Below are 23,294 nucleotides of genomic sequence, written 5' to 3' on the forward strand. Positions count from 1 at the left end.
ACTAGTAACAGTGTACCTATTGCCGTCATGAGGGATTGTTTCCACATGAGATCAGTGGGGCCCTAGGCAGAATTGATCACTGTAGAGAGGTGAGGACAGAATAGGTCAAAGACCTGGGAAGAATGTGAGGCCAAGAGGCTCTGATGTGGCATTAAGAGATGTTTGATCTAGGCCAGGCGCAGTGGCTCTTGCCTGTAATTCCAGCACTGTGAGAGGCTGAGGCAGGTGGATCGATCATCTGAGGTCAGGAGTTTGAGACCAGCCTGGCCAACATGGTGAAACCCTGCCTCTACTGAAAATACAAAAATTAGCTGGGTGCGGTGATGCATGCCTGTAATCCTAGCTGCTTGGGAGGCTGAGGCAGAATTGCTTGAACCTAGCTATTTGGGAGGCCGAGGCAGGAGAATAGCTTTAACCTGGGAGGTGGAGGTTGCAGTGAGCTGAGATCACACCACTGCACTCCAGCCTGGGCGACAGAGCAAGACTCTGTCAAAAAAGAAAGAAAGAAAGAAAAAGATAAAGAGAGAAAGAGAGAGAGAGAAAGAAAGGAAGAAATAAAGAAAGAAAGAAGGAAAGAGATGTCTAATCTAAAGGCATATCATAGATTTTCTTTCCAAAGTAGGGTTACTCCATTTGCATTTATTGATGTGATGTGATGGATAGGTTTGGTCTTCATTCTGGCATCATGTTATGCTTTCTCTCTTGAGCGATTCCTTTGTTTTTCTTTTGCTCTGTGGTGTGTATACAATTTCTTCAGCCTTTTTTTTTTTTTTTTTTTTTCACTGTCTTAGTGGCAATTTGGCATGCTATTTCTTCTGGAACCACCAGACTTTGTCAGGACAAGATGTGTCAGATATGCTAAGATCTGATGTGATGCCTAAAATCTAAAACTCAACACACAAATGCATTTTCTGTTTGTTTTACTGCTAGACATTTGTGCTCTACACAGAAATCCTGATAAATTCTATTTTGCCCGATGCCCATCAAAAGACAGGGAGAAAAATGGTTGGTATGTTTATAATTACATGCACATCTTTAGGGAAGACATTCCTGAGAGAACTTTGATTTTGACTACAGTTAAGGAGAATCTTCTGCTTATAATTTCATCTGTCTGATAACTGGAAAAATTTTCTTTTCTTTTCTTTCTTTTTTTTTTTGAGACAGAGACTCGCTCTGGCCCCCAGGCTGGAGTGCACGGTGCGATCTCAGCTTACTGCAACCTCCGTCTCCTCAGGTTCAAGCGATTCTTGTGCCTCAGCCTCCCAAGTAGCTGGGATTACAGGCGTGCACCATGACATCTGGCTAATTTTTGTATTTTAGTAGAGACAGGGTTTCACCATGTTGGGCAGGCTGGTCTCGAACTCCTAACCTCAAGTGATCCGCCTGCCTTGACTTCCCAAAGTGCTGGGATTACAGGTGTGAGCCACTGTGCCTGGCCCAAAGAATTTTCTACACACCAGCTCCTGGCACTTTATGATTCACACTTTGTTCCTTCTCCAGCACCCACAAAGTCTCAGTGCCAGGCACTGTAGAGCACATTTCTACTGTGATGTGACCTCTGGCCCTACTCCTTCATGTCATCTACTTTGTGCTCTGTACCGGATGAGTTGGCACAGAGGGAGATAGGATATTTCTACACCAGGATGGCTGGCAATAATTTAATTATAGGTGGAAAAGAGTACAGACCACATAAAAGTATTCCACTAAACCCAAACTAAATGTATTCCATGTCAGCTTCCCCTCACTCGCATTTCATACCACCATCACTTGACATGAGGCAAAGGAGAATTCTGAGCAAAAAAAGTAGTCTCTGCTTGAAGCAAAATTGCTTTATCTATGAAAATTTTACAAAAGTGGATGCCCATGTGAACATGTTATGAGAGCCTTCCAACACTGGCCTAAGTAGGGGCTCATGGAACTGAGAGGCCCAAAGCTCAGGCATCTGTAGCTATAAATTTGTTAAAGCTAACAATTAAAAAAAAAAAGAGGGCCGGGTGCCCTGGTTCACACCTGTAATCCCAGCAGTTTGGGAGGCTGAGGTGGGCGGATCACCTGAGGTCAGGAGATTGAGACCATCTTGGCCAACATGGTGAAACCTTGTCTCTACTAAAAATACAAAAATTATCTGGGCATGGTGGCGCATGCCTGTAATCCCAGCTACTCGAGAGGCTGAGGCACGAGAATTGCTTGAACCCAGAAGGCAGAGGTTGCAGTGAGCCAAGATCACGCCGTTTTATTCCAGCCTGCTGACAGAGCAAGACTCCATCTCAAAAAAAAAAAAAAAAAATTAGCGTGGTGGTGCACGCTTGTAATCCCAGCTACTTGGGAGGCTGAGGTGGGAGAATCACAGAGGTTGCAGTAAACCAAGATTGCACCACTGCATTCTAGCCTGAGTGACAAAGTGAGACTCTGCCTCAAGAAAACAAAAAACTGGACATTTTAGAAAGTTTGATGATGATGAAGAAATCAAAGCAAGGGGAGTTAGTGTAGGAATCAAATGTTGAATGGTGTTAATCGAAGATGATTTGATACTGTCTCCATGGTACCTTGCAGTTTATGATTTAATATAGAGACATTATTAAACTGCAAAATACATGTAAGAAAGTCCAACAAAATTCTGGGTTTTTTTCCCATGATGATTGATGCTTTTTAGGAAATAAATGTCCAAACCTTTCCAAAATTTTTCTTTTGTTCTTTTGGGTTCCTCTGTCTTGCTGGTGCCTGGCCTACAGATTGTGCTGATGGGGTGAAGTTGCAGAGCCTAATAAGCAGATGACTCTTCTTGAGAGGATGTAGGGTAGCCCTGTCCAATAGAACTTTCTGCAACGAAGAAACGTTCTGTGTCTTGTAGTCGCTAAACACACATTGCTATTGAGCACTTTAAAATGTGGCTAGTGAAAGTGAGGAATCGAGTTTTACATTGTATTTAGGTTTAATCAATTAGAATCTAAATTTAAGTAGCCACATGTGGTTAGTGGCTACCATAGATGGCTATGCAGAGTTGGAGCCACAGTGAGGGGGAACATGACACAGAAAGGGGAAAGAGGAGGAGGGCATGCCAGCCAGGTGGCTGTGAGCAGCTGGAGGGTTTTGAGCAGAGAGGGCCAAGGGACAGTTCTGCCCAGAGGGGCTTTCCAGTAGGGCTTTTCTATGTTTTTCCTTCTCAGACATATACCAGGCAGCCAGGTAGGCCAGATAGGAGTGGAACTGATTCATCCATTAGGCCCATCATACTTTTAGTGGTCCACAAAATGTTTTTATTCTTTTGAAATCTAAATTTAATTTCATTAATTTTTCTTTTTTAATAGACAGGGTTTCGCTATGTTGCCTAGGCTGGACTCAAACTCCTGGGCTCAAGTGATCCTCCCACTTCGGCCTCCTGAGTAGCTGGAACTACAGGTGCTCTTTCTTCCTGAAAATATGTTTAGTAATGGATGATTGTATGCAGAAAAAATATATATATATGTTTAGGCTGAAGAAAATACTTCAGGCCAGGAGCAGTGGCTCAGGCCTGTAATCCTAGCACTTTGGGAGGCCAAGGCAGGCAGATCACATGAGGTCAGGAGTTTGAGACCAGGCTAGCCAACATGGTGAAACTCCATCTCTACTAAAAATACAAAAATTAGTCGGGTGTGGTGGTGAGTGCCTGTAATCCCAGCTACTCAGGAGTCTGAGGCAGGAGAATCACTAGAACCTGGGAGGCAAAGGTTACAGTGAGCCAAGATTGCACCACTGCACTCCAGCCTGGGCAAGATACCAAGACTCTGTCTCAAAAAAAATAAAATAAAATAAAAAATCTAAAATTTATATATTCATCTTTATGCCAACCCAGTGGTAAGATATAATTAAAAAAAATTTTTTTAATGGAGAAAGGGTCCCTTGAAAACAGAAGTGCCTAGGACCCAAGAAAGTCATGGGGTGTGTGTGTGTGTGTGTGTGTGTGTGTGTAGCAGGGAAGGGAGAAAGTGCTTGCTTCTTCCAACATTGACAGCTCATGCTGGACTCCTAGGCATCTGCCTGGCCACCACCCCCTTTAAATGCCGCCGCCCCCCCCCCCACCGGGGTTACACCTGGCCTCCCTGAATGGGCCCACGTGCCCCAAGGTCTGGCACGAAGAAACCAAACAAAAGAACAAGACTATTCAGCAATCCCAGGGTCAGAAGAATCTCCTGTACCAGGCTTGGAAAATGCACCTATGGACTATGACATACTTGGGCAAAGGGCACTGTGGGGCCAGGGAGGAGTTCAGGAGCTTTGCGGGAAGAAGGAGGGAGGGCAATGCTATGTTGTAAAAAGGGTGAGCTCGTTAAACTTTACAATCCCCCTGATACCGACCCCATTTTACAGAGGAAGCATGGACTCAAGAGAGGTTGAGGAGCTTGCCCAAGCTCACAGCTGGGATTCAAACTTAGGCGTCTCTGTTCTGACACCCATGCCCCAGGTCCCTGGTCACAGATCCCTGGGATGCCTGACTCAGCCATTGTAGGGCGGCGGGCAGGACATAACGGACAGCTTCTAAGCTGACCACCCAATCCTCCCCAGTGGCTGTTCTCCATTCTTGCTTCCCAGAAACCCATCCTTCACGGGCTAATCCTACAAAGGATCTTAATAGGATCTCGGGGCCTCAATTTCCCTTTTTGCGTGTGCTGGGGCAGGGATCTTCCTCTAGGAATGAGGAAGAGAGGGAGACGAGAAAGGCATGGCCTTTCTGCCCCACTGTGCTAAACCCCCAGCCAGGGTCCTCCCGGAAGCCCAACCCCTGCCGCGCGCGGCCTGGCGGGCAGGAATGGAGCTCGGTCCCTTTAAATCCCGCCGAGGAACGCCCGAGGGCCGGGCCGCGCCATTCCCGGATCCGCCGGCTGGGAATCGCGGGTCCCCAGCGCGTCCTGCAGCGCTTCCCGCGCCGCGCCCCCAGCCCAGTGCGCCGGCTCTGTGCGCGGGTGCCTGGGCGGTCGGGAGAATGAGCCGCATCTACCATGACGGCGCGCTCCGGAACAAGGCGGTGCAGAGCGTCCGGCTACCAGGGGCCTGGGACCCCGCCGCCCACCAGGGGTAGGCCTGGGCGCACGGCGTCGGGTCGGCCTCCCCTGCCCCGGCTCGAACCCCGCTCCAGGATCGGGGAATGGGATGCGGGTGGAGGAAAACTGGGGTTGCCAAAGCCGCCTCTCCGCCTCCAGTCCACCCCCCCCCGGCCCCCCTGCCACCGCGCCCGTCCTGCGACCCCAGGACACAGATCGGCTTAAAGCTCCCCGCCTGTCCTCCTGCCCTCGAGAGAGGGTCCCGAACCCCAGACAGGAGAGAGGGTCCCGGCCCCTAGACAGGTCTCGGAAGGCTGTGCTTTGCCTCACGCCGACCTCCGGCCCCACCCCACCCCCATAACTATAAACTCCAGCTACTTGCCGCGCTGCTTTTGCACAGGCTCATGCCCTGCCCCAGAAGGGACACTGGCCGTGCTGTGGCGGGAACAGCGGGCGTGCTGGTCCAGAGCAGGGCCTGCCTAGGTGAGGAGGATTTGGAGGACCAGGCCCTGTCGTCACAGGGTTATGAGGCTGAACGGACCATTCCATTTACAATTGCACTAAAGAATTGTGCTAAGTGAAATAAGCCAGACACAGAAAGACAAATACTGTGTGATCTCGTTTGTGGAATCTATAAAAGGGTGGAACCATAGAAACAGCAGAACAGGCCGGGCGCTGTGGTTCACGCCTGTAATCCCAGCACTTTGGGAGGCCAAGGCAGGTGGATCACTTGAGGTTAGGAGTTTCAGACCAGCCTGATGGTGAAATCCTGTCTCTAATAAAAATACAAAAATTAGCCGGGCGTGGTGGCAGGTACCTGTAATCCCAAATGTTTGGGAGGCTGAGGCATGAGAATCGCTTGAACCTGCGAGGTAGAGGTTGCAGTGAGATTGTGCCACTGCACTCCAGCCTGGGCAACAGAGCGAGACTCTGTCAAAAGAAAAGAAACAGTAGAACAGTGAACAGCGATTGCCAGGGGATATGGGGGTGGGGAAATGATCAAGGGTACAAACTTTCAGTTATAGAATAAACAATTTCTGGGGATCTAATGTACAGCATGGGGTCTGGTGGGTGTGTTCATTAATTTGTGGTAATCATTACATAGTGTGTACTTAAATCATCGCGTTGTGCACCTTGAATATATACAGTGTTTGTCAGTTAAATATTTAGAAAAATAATTGCGGGGGTGGGGTAGTGGGGATGGATTGGATAGAGACAAGTTAGGTAGAGTTTTCACTTCCCACTTCCATCCCTCTTCCACTGTCATCTTCAGCTGTCCCCACCCTTCTCCATTTCTGTGGATGCAAAAAAGGAAGCCTCCAGGTTCTGCTTTTATGAAAACCAGAGTCAGGAAGCCAGGGGTCCACTTCCCCTCAGTGAAGGACTGTGTGATCTTGCGCTAGTCCCAGACTTCTGAGTTTTGGTTTCTTCACCTCTCAGAAATAACCTTTTCCTCGGGTTAATGACCACCTGGATATGAATGAGAACAGGAATATGAGAGTGTTTAAAAACAGGTGGAAAGGGAAAATAGCTTATTGCAGCTTAGATACCTACCCCCACATTTGGCCCAATAAAAAAGTAAAATCTTTTATATTTAGTAAGCACTTAATAGCTTACAAAACGCCTTCACACACATGATCTTGTGTCATCATCAGAGGAACGAGTGAAGTGGCTGTTTTCCTCCCCATTTTGTAGATAAGACTGAGACTCTGGTTCCGGTAACTCCCAGTGGCCTTGTAGGAGGGGGCCGTAACTTGATCTTAGGACAGCCTGACAAGGTTCCTCCTGGCGTCTGGGCAATGCCCCAGCCTTTGGGACCCTTGCAGGGTTGGAGACCCCTATGTGGGAAGCACGGGAAAGGGAACTGCTCAATACCCAGCCTGCTCAGGGTTGGGTGAATAGGAGACGCAGGTGAGATTTGCTGAGGAGTGACAGAACCGACTATCCTTTCTTTCTCATTCATCCCCAGGGGAAATGGTGTCCTGCTGGAGGGAGCACTGATCGATGTGTCTCGGCACAGCATCTTGGACGCTCATGGCAGGAAGGTGAGGATGCTTCCTCAGCGCTAGCTAGAAGGCACTGACTTCACGGTCGTTACCCACTGTGGCATCTCCTTGTGCTGGGTCCTTCCAGTGCCATGAGTGGGGATTCTTGATGGGCTTAGAAAGCAAGTGGGAAGTAGGTCAGGAGATTTACAGCCAAATGAGACCACCAGCTGGAAGGAGAATAGTTTAAGGCTGTGTTGGGCAGCAGACAGGTGGGAGGGCCTGTATTCTTGCCAGAAGTGCCTGGGTCATGGTTGAGAAGGCGGACCAGGCCGTAAACCCCAGTCTTGCCTGAATGCAAACTCAGACACTGTCTGGGGCTTCAGTTCCCATGTTGTTGTCCTGGCTGCCTTTGCCCTCTCAGCCTCCTGGGGTCATGCCCTGTATCACCACCCCATCTCAGGTGTCTGTGGGTACACCTGGCATTCACCATCCACTACTAACCTGTGTCTTTTTTCTGAGTGCTAGTTCTGACTTTCCACTCCCCTTTCAAATAGCCCCACCTAGATGTGCTGACCACCTTATCTCCTTGGTCTCTATAACTGAGTTGGGTCTCTAAAACTGTCCCCTCCAGTAGGGCCAGAGGCCTGGTGCTACATGGAGCCTGCATGTCCCTCCTATACCCCACGAGAACACTCAGCACTGTTTTCATGTCAGGTGTATTTTGTTGCACCTTCCCCTCCTTAGCACACAGTCAGCAGGTGGGAACACCCCTCAGAGCCCCTAGCCAGCCTGCCCAGGAGAGCCCAGCAGTGTCTCCATGCTGATACGGGGCTTACTTGCCTCAGCTGCCCTCAGGCAGGGCCTTCTCCTAGGCCCTCTTAAAACTTGCCTCCTCTGAGTTCCATTCCTGGTGATGGTTCAGTTGCCCTCCCAGCCACCAGGCTGCGAACCCTCACTGTCTCCTCCCCAGGAAAGCAATGCCAGGTCCTACTGGGCTCCTCCCTTGCCCATTCCTCCCCCTCCCCTGCCTTCCCTTCCTCTTTCCATGGCTGCTTACCTCAGATGGGCCCTCAGCCTGTCCTGATAAAACCTTGCACCTGTCCCTCTGCCTTCTGGCTGTCCCCAGAGCTCATCCCTGCCCTGCTGCCAACAGGACAAGTGTCTTTCCAGAAATACATATCTGAGGGTCTCACTGCTGCTCAGAAACCTTTCAGGATTCCTTGTCCATCAGATAAAATCCAAACTCCAAATGCCAACTCAAGGCCTGTCCTGAACCAAGCTCACTTGCTTTCCCAGCCTGGGCTCCCAGAAGGCCTCCAGGTGCCCTGCGTGGCTCAAACATGCACAGGGGCCTCTTGGCTTTCATTTCCTATACTGTCCCAGGCTTTTAATGTTCTTCCTATGGCTTCTTATTCCCACAGTTGGCAGACTTCCTCACCCTCCAAGACTTCATCTTTCTTGATTCTACCAGGAAGTGGCCACCTGTTCTTCAGGCCCTGGGAGCATTTCACCCACCTGCCTTGAACAACTGGCAAACAGCATTTACAGCAGACTTCACGCTTGGCACTGTGCTTGCCCCTCTGTTATCTCGTTGAACCCTCATAATATTCTTAAACACAGATATCACGTTATACCCATGTGATGGGGCAACTGAGTGGCTTGTCCCACGCACTGCATCTGCTGGAAGGGGCAGAGTGGCTACCCTCACCCAGGGCTCCTTTTCAGTGCCCTTTCCATTGCACCTTGGCAGCACCCATTCCTGCTCCATGGTATTTGGGGTCCTCGGACTTGGGTTATGGATTTTGTTTTGTTTTGTTTTTTTGAGATGGAGTCTCATTCTGTCACCCCAGCTGGAGTACAGTGGCATGATCTCAGCTTACAGCAACCTCCGCCCCCTGGGCTCAAGCGATTCTCCTGCCTTAGCCTCCTGAGTAGCTGGGATTACAGGCGTATGCTACCACACCTCGCTAATTTTTTATATTTTTGATAGAGACAGGGTTTCATCATGCTGGCCAGGCTGGTCTCGAACTCCTGACTTCAAGTGACCCACCCACCTTGGCCTTCCAGAGTGCTGGGATGACAGGCATGAGCCACCTTGCCTGGCTGAGTTACGATTTTCTTTCTTTTTTCTTTCTTTTCTTCTTGAGACGGAATCTTGCTCTGTTGCCCAAGCTGGAGTACAATGGCATGATCTCGGCTCACTGCAACCTCTGTCTCCTGGGTTCAAGCGATTCTCCTGCCTCAGCCTCCTGAGTAGCTGGAATTACAGGCACCTGCCACCATGCCTGACTAATTTTTTGTATTTTTAGTAGAGACGGGGTTTCCCCATGCTGGTCAGGCTGGTCTTGAACTCCTGACCCCGTGATCCGCCTGCCACGGCCTCCCAGAGTGCTGGGATTACAGGCGTGAGTCACTGCGCCCAGCCCAAGTTATGGTTTTCTGTATATACTCTTTGTCTTTGGCTGTGTGGAAGCCCTGGGCTTGCCCTGTTAGGAACTTCTAGCAGGGCTCATTATATGTGGCAGGTGCTCTTGTGAATCCATGAATGAATAAATATTTGGTGGGGTTGGGGCATCTGTCTAGCGTGAACATCTTTTGGAGCTGAGGTGGGCTTCCAGGGTAGATGTGAGGTTGGCAGGGCTGCAGCCAGAGCCCAGAATGTGTGTGTTGTGGGATGAGGCCGCCTCCCTCACTCTCTGTCTGCCTGGCCCCAGGAGCGCTACTTTGTGCTGTATATCCGGCCTGGTCACATCCATCGCCGTAAATTCGACGCCAAGGGAAATGAAATCGAGCCCAACTTCAGCGCCACCAGGAAGGTGAACACGGGCTTCCTCATGTCATCCTACAGTAGGTATCCTCTGCCCTTCCTCCCTCCCTCAGGGCTCTCCTGCAGTGTGGCAGCCTTTGTCTTCTGAGCCTCTTGGCCCCTGGAAAGTGACTTCTCATCCTGCTTGATGCTGAAGCCCCGTGTGTGGCCTGAGGCTTCCCCACCCACCCCTGGGGCTGGACTCCTTCCTGCCTCCCATTCACTCAGAGGATCCCCGTTCCCTCCCCTCCATCCCAGGGGCCAGGCTGGCCTTCCCACCTCCTGCCATTTCCTGTGTCTGGCAGAATCACCCACAAACCTGGCTTTGGGCTCTAACTGCCTTTGTGCAGAGCCCAGGCCAGGCCCTAGGCGGTCTCCGTTTTACTGCCCAAATCCTCATTAGGTTCTGGGCTCTTAGTCCATGCATGTTATGTAACAAAATACCTTAGGCTGGGTGATTTATTAACAACAGAAATGTGTTTGTTTATTGTATTTATTCTTAATTTAAAAAATTTTTATTTCTTTGTGCATTTTTAGTGGCTGGATTTTGCTATGTAGCCCAGGCTGGAATATAGTGGCTATTCTCAGGTGCAATCATAGCGCACTACAGTCTTCAAGTGATCTTCCCTCCTCAACCTCCAGAATAGCTGGGACTGTAGGTGTGTGCTACCGCACCTGCTTAAGAACAAAAATGTCTTGCTTACAGTTTTGGAGGCAGGGAAGTCCAAGGTCAAGGTGCCAGCAGATTCAGTCTCTGGTGAGATCTTGCTTTGTGCTTCAGAGACGGCGCCTTCTTGCTGAGTTCCACATGGCAGAAGGCAAGGCAGCTCTGTCTTCAGCCTCTTCTGTAAAGGCACTCATCCCACTCATATGCCATGACCTACTCACTTCATAAAGGACTCACCTCTTAATACTATCACGTTGGTGATTAAGTTTCAACATGATTTTTTTCTTTTGTAAAAAATTTTAGGGTGAGTGCAGTGGCTCACGCCTGTAATCCCAGCATTTTGGGAGGCCGAGGTGGGTGGCTCACTTGAGGTCAGGAGTTCGAGACCAGCCTGGCCAACATGGTGAAACCCCATCTCTACTAAAAATACAAAAATTAGCTGGGCATGGTGGCAGGCACCTGTAATCCCAGCTACTTGGGAGGCTGAGGAAGGAGAATCGCTTGAACCCTGGAGGTGGAGATTGCAGTGAGCCGAGATCCCACCACTGCACTCCAGCCTAGGCAACAGAGTGAGACTCTGTCTCAAAAAAATAATACTACTACTACTAATAATAATACTTTTCAGTGGCCACTTTACTTCTAGGCATTATGTCCATACTCCGTCAGTGGAGGAAAGACAGCTGAGTTTGTCTCTTTGTTTTTCTTTTCTTTTCTTTTTCTGTCTGAGACAAAGTCTGGCTCTGTCACCCAGGCTGGAGTGAGTGGCTCGATCTTGGCTCATTGCACCCTCCACCTCTCGGGCTCAAGGGATTGTCCTGCCTCAGCCTCCTGTCAACATATGAATTTTGGGGGATACATTCTGACCATAGCAGACCCTCCATGATCTTGTTCTTCTTCCTAATTTTATCTCTGGTAGGGCCTCTTTGCTGTCTGCCCCTGGGTGAGAAGGTTTTGAGGTTGAGTGGGATGCTATCACTTTATTCATTCATACCTTCAGTTACTCATTGACTCTCTGAACATTAGGGATCATCTATATCATGTGCCAGCCCTTGTGCCACATACTGAGGGGTCCAGGGATGAACAAAACCCAGTCATATACTTGAAATGTTCTCGGTCCAGTAGAGGAGATGGAGAGGCCTGGGCCTGGATCCTGTGAAGGGCGCTGAGCCCAGGCAGGCATGACTGGGGACGCCCTGGAGCAGGGAATACCAGGACTGAATCCTGAAAGATAAGCAGAGGTCAGCCAGGTGCCAGGGATTTGCAGGGTGTTTCAGAGAGACAGAGGGTGCCCAATGCCTGGAAGTTGAAGAGTTCCTGATCCAGGTATGAGAAGCCATGCAGGGCAGGCAGCAGGAGGAGCGGACACTGAGGAGCTCAACTCTAACCGAGGGTAGGGGGCAGCCCTGTAGTGAGTGGTTTTAAGTAGGCAGGTGATGTGATCAGGTCTGTGTTTGAAAATCCCCAGGGAGGCAAATAGCCTGGAACCCAGCGAGGCCTGTGAAGAAGGTGTTATGGTCACCTAGGACAGAGATAAGAAGGCCAGGATTAAGGACGTGTCAGTGGGGGTGCAGAGACTGGAGCAGCTCAAGCTAGAGGAGGCACAGTGGCCTGTTGGCTTGGCTACTGGGGAGGAAGAGGAAGGAGTCGTGATGACGCCAGAAGTTGGGCATGGGTGCCAGGCTCGGGGGAATGGAGGAGTGAGAGGTTTGTGTGGAGGAGATCTGTTTGGAACACACCGAGTTTGAGTTGCCAGGAGCACTGCTGGGTAGAGGTCCACTGAGGCCTTGGAGGACAGTTCTAGAACTTGGGGAGAGAACTGGGCTGCAGCACATTGAGAGTATTGAAGCTACGGAAGTGGACCAAGTTACCCAGGAGGAGAAAAGAAGTGGGCCCAGGAGGTTGTCTTGGGAAACAACAACAATGGGAGGTGGATGGAGAAGGAAGAGCAGGAGATGGAGCCACTGAAAGGTCCGAGGGATGGGGAAGGTGTCATGTCTCTAAAGCCCCTCGAAGCCAAGGGGAACAGGCGTGAGAAGCTAGCAGTGGGGTCAGGCACTGCCCAAGGCTTAGTTAGGTCTGAGATATGGAGCATCCAAGAGGTTTTCAGGTTAAGAGCTCATCGGTGACTCTGGTGGGGGTACATGGGGTCTGGAGCAGTAGGTGTCAAAGCCAGAATGCAGGAAGGCCTTGAGGAAAGGTCAAGGAGTAGGGGAGAGAGAGACAGGTCCTCAGGAGGTGGGAAGGGGTCTGCAGCCCAGATAGAGGAGCTGGCTTGAGGCAGGAGGAGAGGCCTCCTATCCTTTGAGACTGAAGGAAAGAGGAGATGTTTTGTGTGGTCAGAAGTGAGTTGACGGCTGGGCGTGGTGGCTCACGCCTGTAATCCCAGCACTTTGGGAGGCTGAGGTGGGTGGATCACCTGAGGTCGGGAGTTTGAGACCAGCCTGGCCAACGTGGTGAAACCCCGTCTCTACCAAAAATACAAAAATCAGCCAGTTGTGGTGGCGCATACCTGTAATCCCATCTACTCGGGAGGCTAAAGCAGGAGAATTGCTCAAACCCAGGAGGCAGAGGTTGCAATAAGCTGAGATTGCGCCACTGCACTCCAGCCTGGGTGACAGAGTGAGACTCCATCTAAAAAAAAAAGTGAGTTGACAGGTAAGTGGTGTCGGGGAAGTGAGAGGCCCCACTTGATGGCTTCTGTTACCTTGCAAAGAAGGTGAGATGCTCTGTCTAGCGGGTGTCGGGCAGAGGGCTGAGGAGAATGGAGCGGTCCTGTGGGGGCAGCCACCTGTGCAGCCTCAGAAGGCATCCCTGACAGAGGTCGGCTGAGGTTGTACCCCATGAATGAAATGTGCTCCATGAAATGTGTTCATGGGTTGACTGGGATGTTCTTCAGCAAAGTTCGGCCACCTGGGCTTGGCGTGGCGCAGGCAGTCTGTGGGACAAGCTCCGGGATTGCTGTGCTGGGGTGTGGCCTTGTGAACACCCAGCCCTGTGAGGTTGGGCCCACTTCACAGTCCAGGAGTGCCCCTCCCCTAGTCCAGCACCTGGATTTAGGACTCCTCCCTTAGCCCATGAACTCTGCCAGGAACAGGAAAGAGGAGGGGGACTACCAGAGTTTACTCCTGGTTCCAGTAGACCTCACCCCAGCCAAGGAGACCCTGAGGGCTTGGAGAGAACCCTTCCTGGCCACCGGGGTCTCAAGATGGAATTGTGTTGGGGTGCTTTGAATCCTGCCTCCTCTACTACTATGTGACCTTGAGCTAATTACTGAACCTCTCTAAGCCTTGGTTTTCTCATCTGTAAGATGGGAATAGTGAAAACATATGAACGCTCACTGAGGGGTCCACATGCCAGGCGCTGTGCTATGTGCTTTATTTCCTTTATATGTCATGTCAGTCCTGTCAGGTAGGTACCGATTTTATCCTATTTTTCGGGTACAGAGAGGTGATGTAACTTGCCCAAGTTATTGTGGAGCCCAAATCTGCACCAGGCTGCCTGTCCCCAGCCCATGCCTGTCCGCCTCTGCTGTGGAGTTCCTTGTTGAGGACTCGCAGAATGGGCACCGAGTCCCAGCCTGCGGGTGACTGAGCTTGGAACCACTCAGCCCTCACCTGGCTCTTGAGAGGCCCTCCAGATGTGCTTGCTGCCACAGTGATAATGACCCTCTTGTGCTCTGTGCCTGCAGAGGTGGAAGCCAAGGGGGACACTGACAGGCTCACGCCCGAGGCGCTAAAGGGGCTGGTCAACAAGCCAGAGCTGCTGGCACTGACAGAGAGCCTCGCCCCCGACCACACAGTGGCGTTCTGGATGCCCGAGTCGGAGATGGAGGCAATGGAGCTTGAGCTGGGGGCCGGGGTACGGCTGAAGACTCGGGGCGATGGTCCCTTCCTGGGTGAGCAGTGCAACCCTCACTGTGGCCCACCATTCCTGTGTGGCCCATGGGAGCTCTCGGCCTCCCTAATGTCTAGAGCTCATGGGAGCAGGCAAGGTCTGGCCTCCGTGGGGACACAACCAAGCCCTGGAGGTTTACTCCTAAATCCCTGCACAAGTGCCCTAGGGCCATTAGGCTCGACAGCCTGGATCCCCAGGTGCCACCCAATCCCATGGTTCCTGTGAGCAACCTCTCCACACCCATACCTTGGGGGTCCCACCCAGGGATTCACTGACCACATCTAGGCCTGGAAAAAACAGTGGCTTAACCCAGGCCTAGGGGACCCCACCAGAATGGGCCCAGCCCTCGCTATGTTTCCACCACAGGGACAGAGGACATTCAACTTCATCTCTTCTTTCAGATTCACTGGCCAAACTTGAGGCTGGAACAGTGACAAAGTGTAATTTCGCTGGTGATGGAAAGACAGGGGCATCCTGGACAGACAACATCATGGCCCAAAAGTGTTCGGAGGGGGCTGCAGCGGAGATCCGAGAGCAGGGGGACGGGGCAGAGGACGAGGAGTGGGTAGGTCACTGGGGAACTGTGCACCTGGTGTTGGTGCAGTTGAATCTCCTGGCAGGAGTATGGGACATACTGGTTGAGGTTGTGGCTAGGATGAGAAGACAACAGAAGAATCTTACCCCCCAGCTTTGGTGGAATTCTGTGAAACACCTGGGAGTGTGTTAGCATCAGGAAAATTCCTTTAAGGTATGAAGAATGACAACCTGGGACCTTCCTTGTAGGTGGCTGTGAACCTAACTATGCCCCAAAGATTCCCAAGTGGTAGGAAGAAGGGGGTACAGAGGGATATTGATGATGGTCATTAAGTCTCAAAACATTTCTACTTCAGGTGGATATATTAATAATGCTGAGGCAGTTGAACAACTGAATGCGTAGTTTTTCCTCCTTTGGTTTGGGCTCCTTCCCTGAAGTGTCTGGAGAATGGCTGACCTGGTCCTTACTGGTTTTTCTTTTGCTGACAGTCAGTCCCCTCATTGATCCTCAGCCTATTCACAGTTGCTTTTCTTTTCACTTTTCTTTTTTTTGGAGACAGAGTCTCATTCTGTTGCCTAGGCTGGAGCACAGTGGCATGATCATGGCTCACTATAGCCTCAAACTCCTGGGCTCAAGTGATCCTCCCATCTCAGCCTCCCAAGTAGCTGGAACTATAGGCATGCATCACCATGCCTGGCTAATTTTTTTATTTTTTGTAGAGACGAGGTCTTGCCATGTTGCCCAGGTTCACAGTTGTTTTTCTGAAATATATTTTACCCAAAGAGTTGAATTGATGTCAAAAGGCCCCCAAATGCACACTTATTATTTTATTTTTTCGAGACGGAGTTTCACTCTTACTGCCCAGGCTGGAGTGCAATGGCATGATCTCAGGTCACCACAACCTTTGCCTCCCAGGTTCAAGCGATTCTCCTGCCTCAGCCTCCCAAAGCCCAAAGTGCTGGGATTACAGGCATGTGCCACCTTGCCTGGCTAATTTTGTAGTTTCAGTAGAGATGGGGTTTCTCCATGTTGGTCAGGCTGGTCTCGAATTCCCGACATCAGGTGATCCACCTGCCTCAGGCTCCCAAAGTGCTGGGATTACGGGCTTGAGCCACCACATCTGGCCTCAAAATGAACATTTAAAGCAAAGAAGTCACAGAAAAATGCTCTATCTAGGTGATGGTGATGATGTCTTTTGCCAGAGAAAGCAAGGGCACGCAAATCAGAGTGTCTGAATTCCTTTTTGTCTTCATAAAACAAGTCTTGGACTGAAAAACAGTCCAAGAGCTGTTGGAGCTGCCAGGCCAACTCTAATGAGGTGAGGCCCAGGCAAGCACTCATGGGCCCCGCAGGTACCACGCGATTGAACTCTTGTTTGTCTGATAACTTGCAGCGACGTTTATGACATGTGCTCTCTCTACATCTCTTTACCCTTTGGATTTCTCCAGGATGACTGAGGGATGTGGCTGCCTCTGGGGGCACCAGCACCTTCTGTAGCATTGTTGAGAATTTCTTCCATGAACTTCTACTCTGGAGCTGGAGAGAACAGTCAGCCAAGTCTTACCTGGTTCTTCCCCACAGCCATCTTGGAATACTCTTTGAACAAGCTCTGCTAAAACCAAACCCATGACCACTGTGTTGGTGGGGGGGCCCCATGCTGTGGCTCACGGAGGGCCCCTCCCTGCATGTGAGTCTAGCCTTCCTAGACATTACATGATGACCCTTTAAAAAAAAATTAGAGATGGAGGTCTCACTGTGCTGCCCAGGCTGGTCTCAAGTACCTGGACTCAAGTGATCCACCCACCTCCACCTCCCAAGGTGTTGGGATTACAGGTGTGAGTCACCGCACCCGGCCTCATGTTGACCCTCGCCCTGGATAGCAGCCTGGTTTTTGGAGGCAGGTGGTGGGAGAGACCCTAGGGCAGCCCGAGAGTAACCAGACCTAGTAGTGGTGCAGAATGGGAAATATCCCTTGTCTAAATGCAGAGCGGCTGAGAGAAGTTAGCAGGGCTCTTCCTCTGTTCTCATTGTTTCCTGCTTTCCTTCCCCACCCGCCCCCTCCTTAGCACTCCGTGTTGTAGCCTCTACTATCCTGCTTCAAGCCTCCGTGTCCCCTGTACCTTCCCCCCGCCTCCCGAGTTGCCAGGTCTTTATTCCCCCATTGATCCCATGCCACCTCGGGGGTTCCTGTCGTCTGACATCCCTGGCTGCTTTCCTGGTAGATGGCATTCCCAGAGAGGCCAACAGCATTCCCAGAGAGGCCAACAGTGTTCCTAGGTGTGGCTGGCTGGTCTGCATCTCTTAGACTCACTCTGCCAGGCTACAGTTTTGAGAATACCTTTTTTGTTGTTGTTTTATACCTGGAGGACTTTTAATGAATGAGTAAATCTTCAGAAAGGAATTCCTCTGCCCTTACTGGGTTATTGTCAGGTATGAACAGCCTTTCAGCTGAGCAATGTTCCTATGAGAAGGAAGCCATTTATCTTGGGTCGTGAACATTGCCTTTTTGGGTAGTATACCCGCACCCAGATCTGTGAAGAGACCTGGGGTTGAAGTCTCCGTGTCATCAGGACTTTGGCATGTGGATCTTGCTTGACTTGGGAAAAGAGAGGGTGGTGGTGAACTAATAATTATGGAGTGCCCCTAATGTGTCAAACACAATGCTGGATGATTTCCATGATAATAATTACTCATACTTGTGCTAAGCACTTGCGATAGCTTACTTGTCACAACAGTCCATGAGGTACTGATTATCCCCATTTTTTCATGAGACTAAAGCTCAGAGCTCTAGGATAGTATACAGTGGCAAGAGGAATTTATACCCAAGCACCCAGATTTCAAAGCCCACATTCTTAACTACTGGACTATTCATAGTACAGAGCAGGAAAAGGGTCTCAGAGAGGTTAAGCAACCTGCCCAGAGTCACACAGCTAATGAGTAGCAGAATCAGGATTCAAACCCAGAGCTGTCAAAAGCAAACCTTATGTTCCTTCCACTGTCCCCTGCTTCCTTACTTTTAAGAAAGGTCTTGGAAACGGGGCCAGAAGACGTGGTAGCCACTTCACTGGTGTTCTGTGTCTGTATGGGACTTTCTCACAGGCAGGCCATGCTGGGACCTCAACCATGGGGGTGGCCAGGGAGGTGGTTGAGCAGAAGGATATCTGGGGACACTGACTGGGGTTACAGTCACCCAGTGTCTTTAGACATCCTGCTGTCTAAAGCACTGTGCCCAAAGGGTATGGCAAACTTATATGTACAGGTCACCATTCCAAACAAGGAGGCCCAGTGTGTCAATAGGAGAGGCCCTAAAGCAACAAAAAAGGCGGGGTGTCTTGGAGGGGCTTCAGAAAGGGAAAGGCCATTGTGTCTGGAGCTCAGAGAATGGGGGCTGGTGTTTGAAATGAAGCTGGAGATTGGGCATGGCATCCTCACGCATTTGGGGACTTTATCCTTAACATCCTGGAAGCCAGTGATACCATGAAGAGTGAGATCTGATCTGTGTTTCAAAGGTCACTTGACTGCAGAGCAACTGGAGGCGAGGAGCTCCTTTAGGAGACTGCTGCAGTTGCCTGGGTGAGAGGCTAGAGGGTTTGGGCTATAGCAGTGGCAGGGGAGATGACAAGAAGAGAATGGTTTGAGGGGCATTCAGGGGGCAAAATCAACAGGACCTAGGGGGAGACGAAGGGGTCAAGAATGATGCCCAGATTCTGGGTGAGTGGCAGTGCTGTGGTGCACAAGTAGTGATGTTATGGTTCTGGGTGACCTGCTGTTTAGGAGGAGCCCAGCCTGTGGCTAAGAAGTATAGAGAACTGAAACCAGCTCCCTAGGGATGGGAAAACCAAGTGGGCGGATGATAAGAACAGGGCCCCAGGGCCGGGTGCAGTAGCTCACGCCTGTAATCTCAGCACTTTGGAAGGCTGAGGCTTGAGGTCAGGTGTTCGAAAGCAGCCTGACCAACACAGTGAAACCCCATCTCTACCAAAAAATACAAAAAGTAGCCGGGCATGGTGGCACGTGCCTGTAGTTCCAGTGCCTAGGGAGGCTGAGGCATGAGAATTTCCTGAACCCAGCAGGTAGAGGTTGCAGTGAGCTGGGCGACAGAGTGAGACTCTGCCTCAAAAAAGGAAAAAAAAGAAAGAAAGAATAGGGTCCCAGGCTCAGCAGGTAGGGAAACTGATGCAACGGACTAGGAAGGGAGAAGATGGGAAGCTGCTGTGGCTCAGAGGCCGCATGGGCATCTGCATGGGCAGATGGTGAGGCCAAAGCCCCTGATTTTGCTGCACCTCCTGCCGTGGTCCGGACTGGCTCAGGCATTAGGGCAGGCCCAGCCAGGGCAGGAGCCTTCCTAGATACACCTGTGGGGAGCTGAGCAAATATGGCAGGGCTGAAACCTTGCTTTCAGGGGCCCCCATGTGGCTGGCAGGGGTAGCTTTCAGAAGCTAGACTGGATCCTATTACTCCCCAGATGAAAAGTTCAAATTCCTTAATACAACTCAGAACTCATCACAATGTCACAACCCTCCTTTCTTGGCTCGCTTCCTCCTTAAGAGCTCTGCAGCGATCCCTTCAGACCAGCTCGAGGGATATTCCACAGGTTGTTAATAGGGCTAGAAACAAAAAGCGGTGGTGTTTCTATGGTCTAATTTGTTGGAACAAACGTAATGTTAAACTCAAACATTTCTGTAGGATTTCCCAGAGCTTTTACTATACTAACATTTACTGTAACTCTTCAGGACAGGGTATGATTAAGTATTTCCCACATTTCTTTGGTCATAGAACCCGTTTTTGTGAGGAGCATTTCATGGGACAGCTGCTCTGAGAAACAGTTTGGGAAGGGCTGTGTTGGTCCCATGGAGGGGCTGGCCACTCTCCCACTTCCATCGCCTTGCCTGGACTCTTTTCTTGTTGGGAGGTCCCTTTCCTCTATCCATCTGAATTTCTTTTCTTCCACCAGTGTCCAGCTTGCCTTTCACCATGGGCCTAATGATGGAAATTGACAGTTATTTTGTATCTTCAAACGGAACCAAGAGAATCCTCTGAGCTTCATTCATATGGGAAATTTCTTTTTTTTTTTTTTGAGACGGAATTTCACTCTTGTTGCCCAGGCTAGAGTGCAATGACTCAGTCTCGGCTCACTGTAACCTCCACCTCCCGGGTTCAAGAGATTCTCTTGCCTCAGCAGGAGTATTACTGTAATCCCAAGTAGCTGGGATTATAGGCATGTGCCACCACACCCAGCTAATTTTGTATTTTTAGCAGAGATGGGATTTTACCATGTTGGGTAGGCTGGTCTTGAACTCCTGACCTCAGGTGATCCATGCTCCTCGGCCTCCCAAAGTGCTGGGATTACAGGCATGAGCCACTGTGCCTGAATGATATAGGAAGAATTTTTGAGGGACTAAACTAATCTCCATAAATAGTAATGCACTTAGGAAATATATTTAAAGGGGAAAAAAAACTCAGTTTCACTCAGTCATGTTCATAATTTTTAGTGTTTGGGTTTTTCAGCATGTAATTTGTGTACATAGTTTTGGTTTTTGTAAACTTGCATAGGGGTTTTCTGGTACAAACTGGAAAACCTGCTAGACAAATTCCAAAACATCTATAATACTTGTACGTAGTTGTTGTAACATTATGCCCATACATAAAATTTGATATTACTTTTTCGATTAATGTTACATAATCACTTTCCATATTGCTACATAGTCTTTGTAACCATTTTTCTTTCTTCTTTTTTTTGAGATGGAGTTTCACTCTTGTTGCCCAAGCTGGAGTGCAATGGCGCGATCTTGGCTCACTGCAACCTCTGCCTCCCAGGTTCAAGCTATTCTGCTGCCTCAGCCTCCCTAGTAGCTGGGATTACAGGCACACACCACCACGCCCGGCTAGTTTTTTGTATTTTTAGTAGAGACGGGGTTTCACTATGTTAGCCAGGTTTTTCTTGAACTCCTGACCTCAAGTGATCCTTCCGCCTCAGCCTCCCAAAGTGCCGGGATTACAGGCGTGAGCCACCATGCCCACCTGCAACCATTATTTTTAAGATTGCTACCACTGGATAGTTCCGTCATGGTCCAACTTTTGGATATTTAAATTGATCCCTGTGTGGCTAACAGGATTGTTTCCAAAAATGTTGAAAATTATATAGTTCCCTTAATACCCCACCTCTAACTATATTTTTGGGTTATTTCTTTAGGAGCAGATTCCCAGGAGTCATATTACTGAGAATCTAGAAATCTTTTGTAAAGTTCTTGTTATATTGCCAAATTGCTTCCCAAAAGAGTTGTTCTAAACCATAATTTCACCAGCAATGTAGGGGAGAACCATTTTTATGCTGCGTTTGTCAGAACTGGGTATGAAAACATTTTTAAAATGATTTTGGATAAGGTGAAAATTATACACACACACACACACATATGTAGTTTTTTTTTTTTGAGCCGGAGTCTCACTCTGTCGCCCAGGCTGGAGTGCAGTGGTGTGATCTCGGCTCACTGCAACCTCCGTCTCCCAGGTTCACGCCTTTCTCCTGCCTCAGCCTCCCAAGTAGCTGGGACTACAGGCACCCACCACCATGCCTGGCTAATTTTTTTGTATTTTTAGTAAAGATGCGTTTTCACCGTGTTAGATAGGATGGTCTCGATCTCCTGACCTCGTGATCCACCCGCCTCAGCCTCCCAAAGTGCTGGGATTACAGGCGTGAGCCACCGCACCCAGCCTATTTTAATATATTTTAATTTGCCTTTCCCACCACTTATAGTGAGCTTAAACGTTTTTTCCTTTTCCTAGCTGTATTTCTCCCTTTGTTATTCAGTTTTTTTGTCCATTTATCTACTGGGGAGATGGGGAATGATACCTCTTTAGTTTATCAGAGTTATTTGTATTTTAAATGTAACCATTTGCCATATTTTAACGATTCTTCCATTAAATAATTCTTTTTATAAAAAAATCTTTATATATCTGTTGATGTTTTGTGATTTGTATTGCTTCTAAGCTAATGCAGATTTTTGGATATTACTCAATTTTGTTTTCTTCTGTTTAGGTTATTATCTGGTTTTATACTTAACTACTTATTTTCAAATTGCTAACCAGTTTATCCTAACAGTATTTACTGAATTCCTTCCCACTCCTATATCACATCTTAAAATTATTTTGTGCCTAAATTATTTATAGTATTTCAGTTAGTCTTCCTATAATTACAATTTGAACCATCAAAGTAGGTTTTAATAGTTGGCAGAGCTAGTTGTTCTTCATAATTCTGTTTCAGAATTTTCTTTGATATTTTTCCTCAACATTTTAAACATTTTTGTCAAGTTTCAATGCAACTGACTTTGGGTTTTTATTTATTTAAAAACTGGGCCATGCCGGGTGCAGTGGCTCACGTCTGTAATCCCAGCACTTCAGGACACTGAGATGGGTGAATCACTTGAGGTCAGGAGTTTGAGACCAGCCTGGCCAGTGTGGTGAAACCCCATCTCTACTAAAAATACAAAAATTTGCTGGGCATGGTGGCATGCGCCTGTAATCTCAGCTACTGGGGAGGCTGAAGTAGAAGAATTGTTTGAACCCGGGAGACGGAGGTTGCAGTGAGTCAAGATCGTGCCACTGCACTCCAGCCTGGGCAACAGAGACTCCATCTCAAAAAAAAAAAAAAACTGGACCAGGCATTGTGGGGGTTTGGGAGGCTGAGGCTGGAGGATCGCCTGAGGCCAGCAGTTTGAGGTTACAGTGAGGTATGACTGTGCCACTGCACTCCAGTCTGGGTAGGACCCTATCACTGAAAAACAAACAAGCAAACCCCAAAACTCTGGCTGCAAAAGTAGTACATATTTCTTTGAAGGAATAAAAGGAAAACTTGATAATCCTACCACCCAAAGATGTTTTTAAATCACTTATGTGGTACTCAGTTATGTGCCATGCACTGTTCCAAGTGCTTACAAATATTATAATAACTCCTTTTGTGTTTATAACAACTGTCTGCAGTCAGTAGACTCATTTTCCAGTTTAGGAAACCGATATTACACCTTTTCTACAGATGAAGAAACTTGCCCAGGGTGCCCAGGCAGTCGGCAGAACCATGCTTTGAATCAGGGCAGTGTGGTTCCAGGGGCCTGTACAGATCAAACACCCTGACTCTGCCATTCCATCAGATACATTATTCATATTTTGGTGTATTTGCCTCCAATCCTGTGCAAAGTGGGTTGTCCCTGTGCATACTTCGTGTAATCTTTTGGCGTAACAGATGTCATGAACACTTCTGCATCATAAATCTTTCCCAGCATGATTTTTATTAGCTATTTAATATTTCTCATATTCATGTAGAACAATACACTTAACCAATTTCTCATTTTTGTAATAATTTTTTTCTCATTTTCCCTTGTAATAACACTGC

General features: G+C 49.0%; 1 protein-coding gene across 2 annotated transcripts in view; it reads left to right on the forward strand.

Moving 5' to 3' along the window:
• The first annotated feature begins 4,810 nt into the window (after positions 1-4,810).
• AP3S2 (adaptor-related protein complex 3, sigma 2 subunit) overlaps positions 4,811-23,294 on the forward strand; it is a 90,234-nt gene continuing 71,750 nt past the window's right edge. Inside the window, exons 1-6 of one of the 2 annotated variants that reach the window (XM_011948300.1) lie at positions 4,811-5,052; positions 6,988-7,063; positions 9,721-9,853; positions 14,168-14,374; positions 14,775-14,938; positions 16,357-17,591. In XM_011948300.1, the coding sequence (XP_011803690.1) occupies positions 4,961-5,052; positions 6,988-7,063; positions 9,721-9,853; positions 14,168-14,374; positions 14,775-14,938; positions 16,357-16,365 (681 nt within the window). In that variant the 5' untranslated portion in view covers positions 4,811-4,960 and the 3' untranslated portion in view covers positions 16,366-17,591. Of the gene's footprint in view, positions 5,053-6,987; positions 7,064-9,720; positions 9,854-14,167; positions 14,375-14,774; positions 14,939-16,356; positions 17,592-23,294 lie in introns of those variants that run through there. The other variant, XM_011948299.1, reaches the window with a different exon arrangement.

This window comes from Colobus angolensis, unplaced genomic scaffold (assembly GCF_000951035.1).
Source record: "Colobus angolensis palliatus isolate OR3802 unplaced genomic scaffold, Cang.pa_1.0 Scaffold278, whole genome shotgun sequence".
Classification (NCBI taxonomy): Eukaryota; Metazoa; Chordata; class Mammalia; order Primates; family Cercopithecidae; genus Colobus; species Colobus angolensis.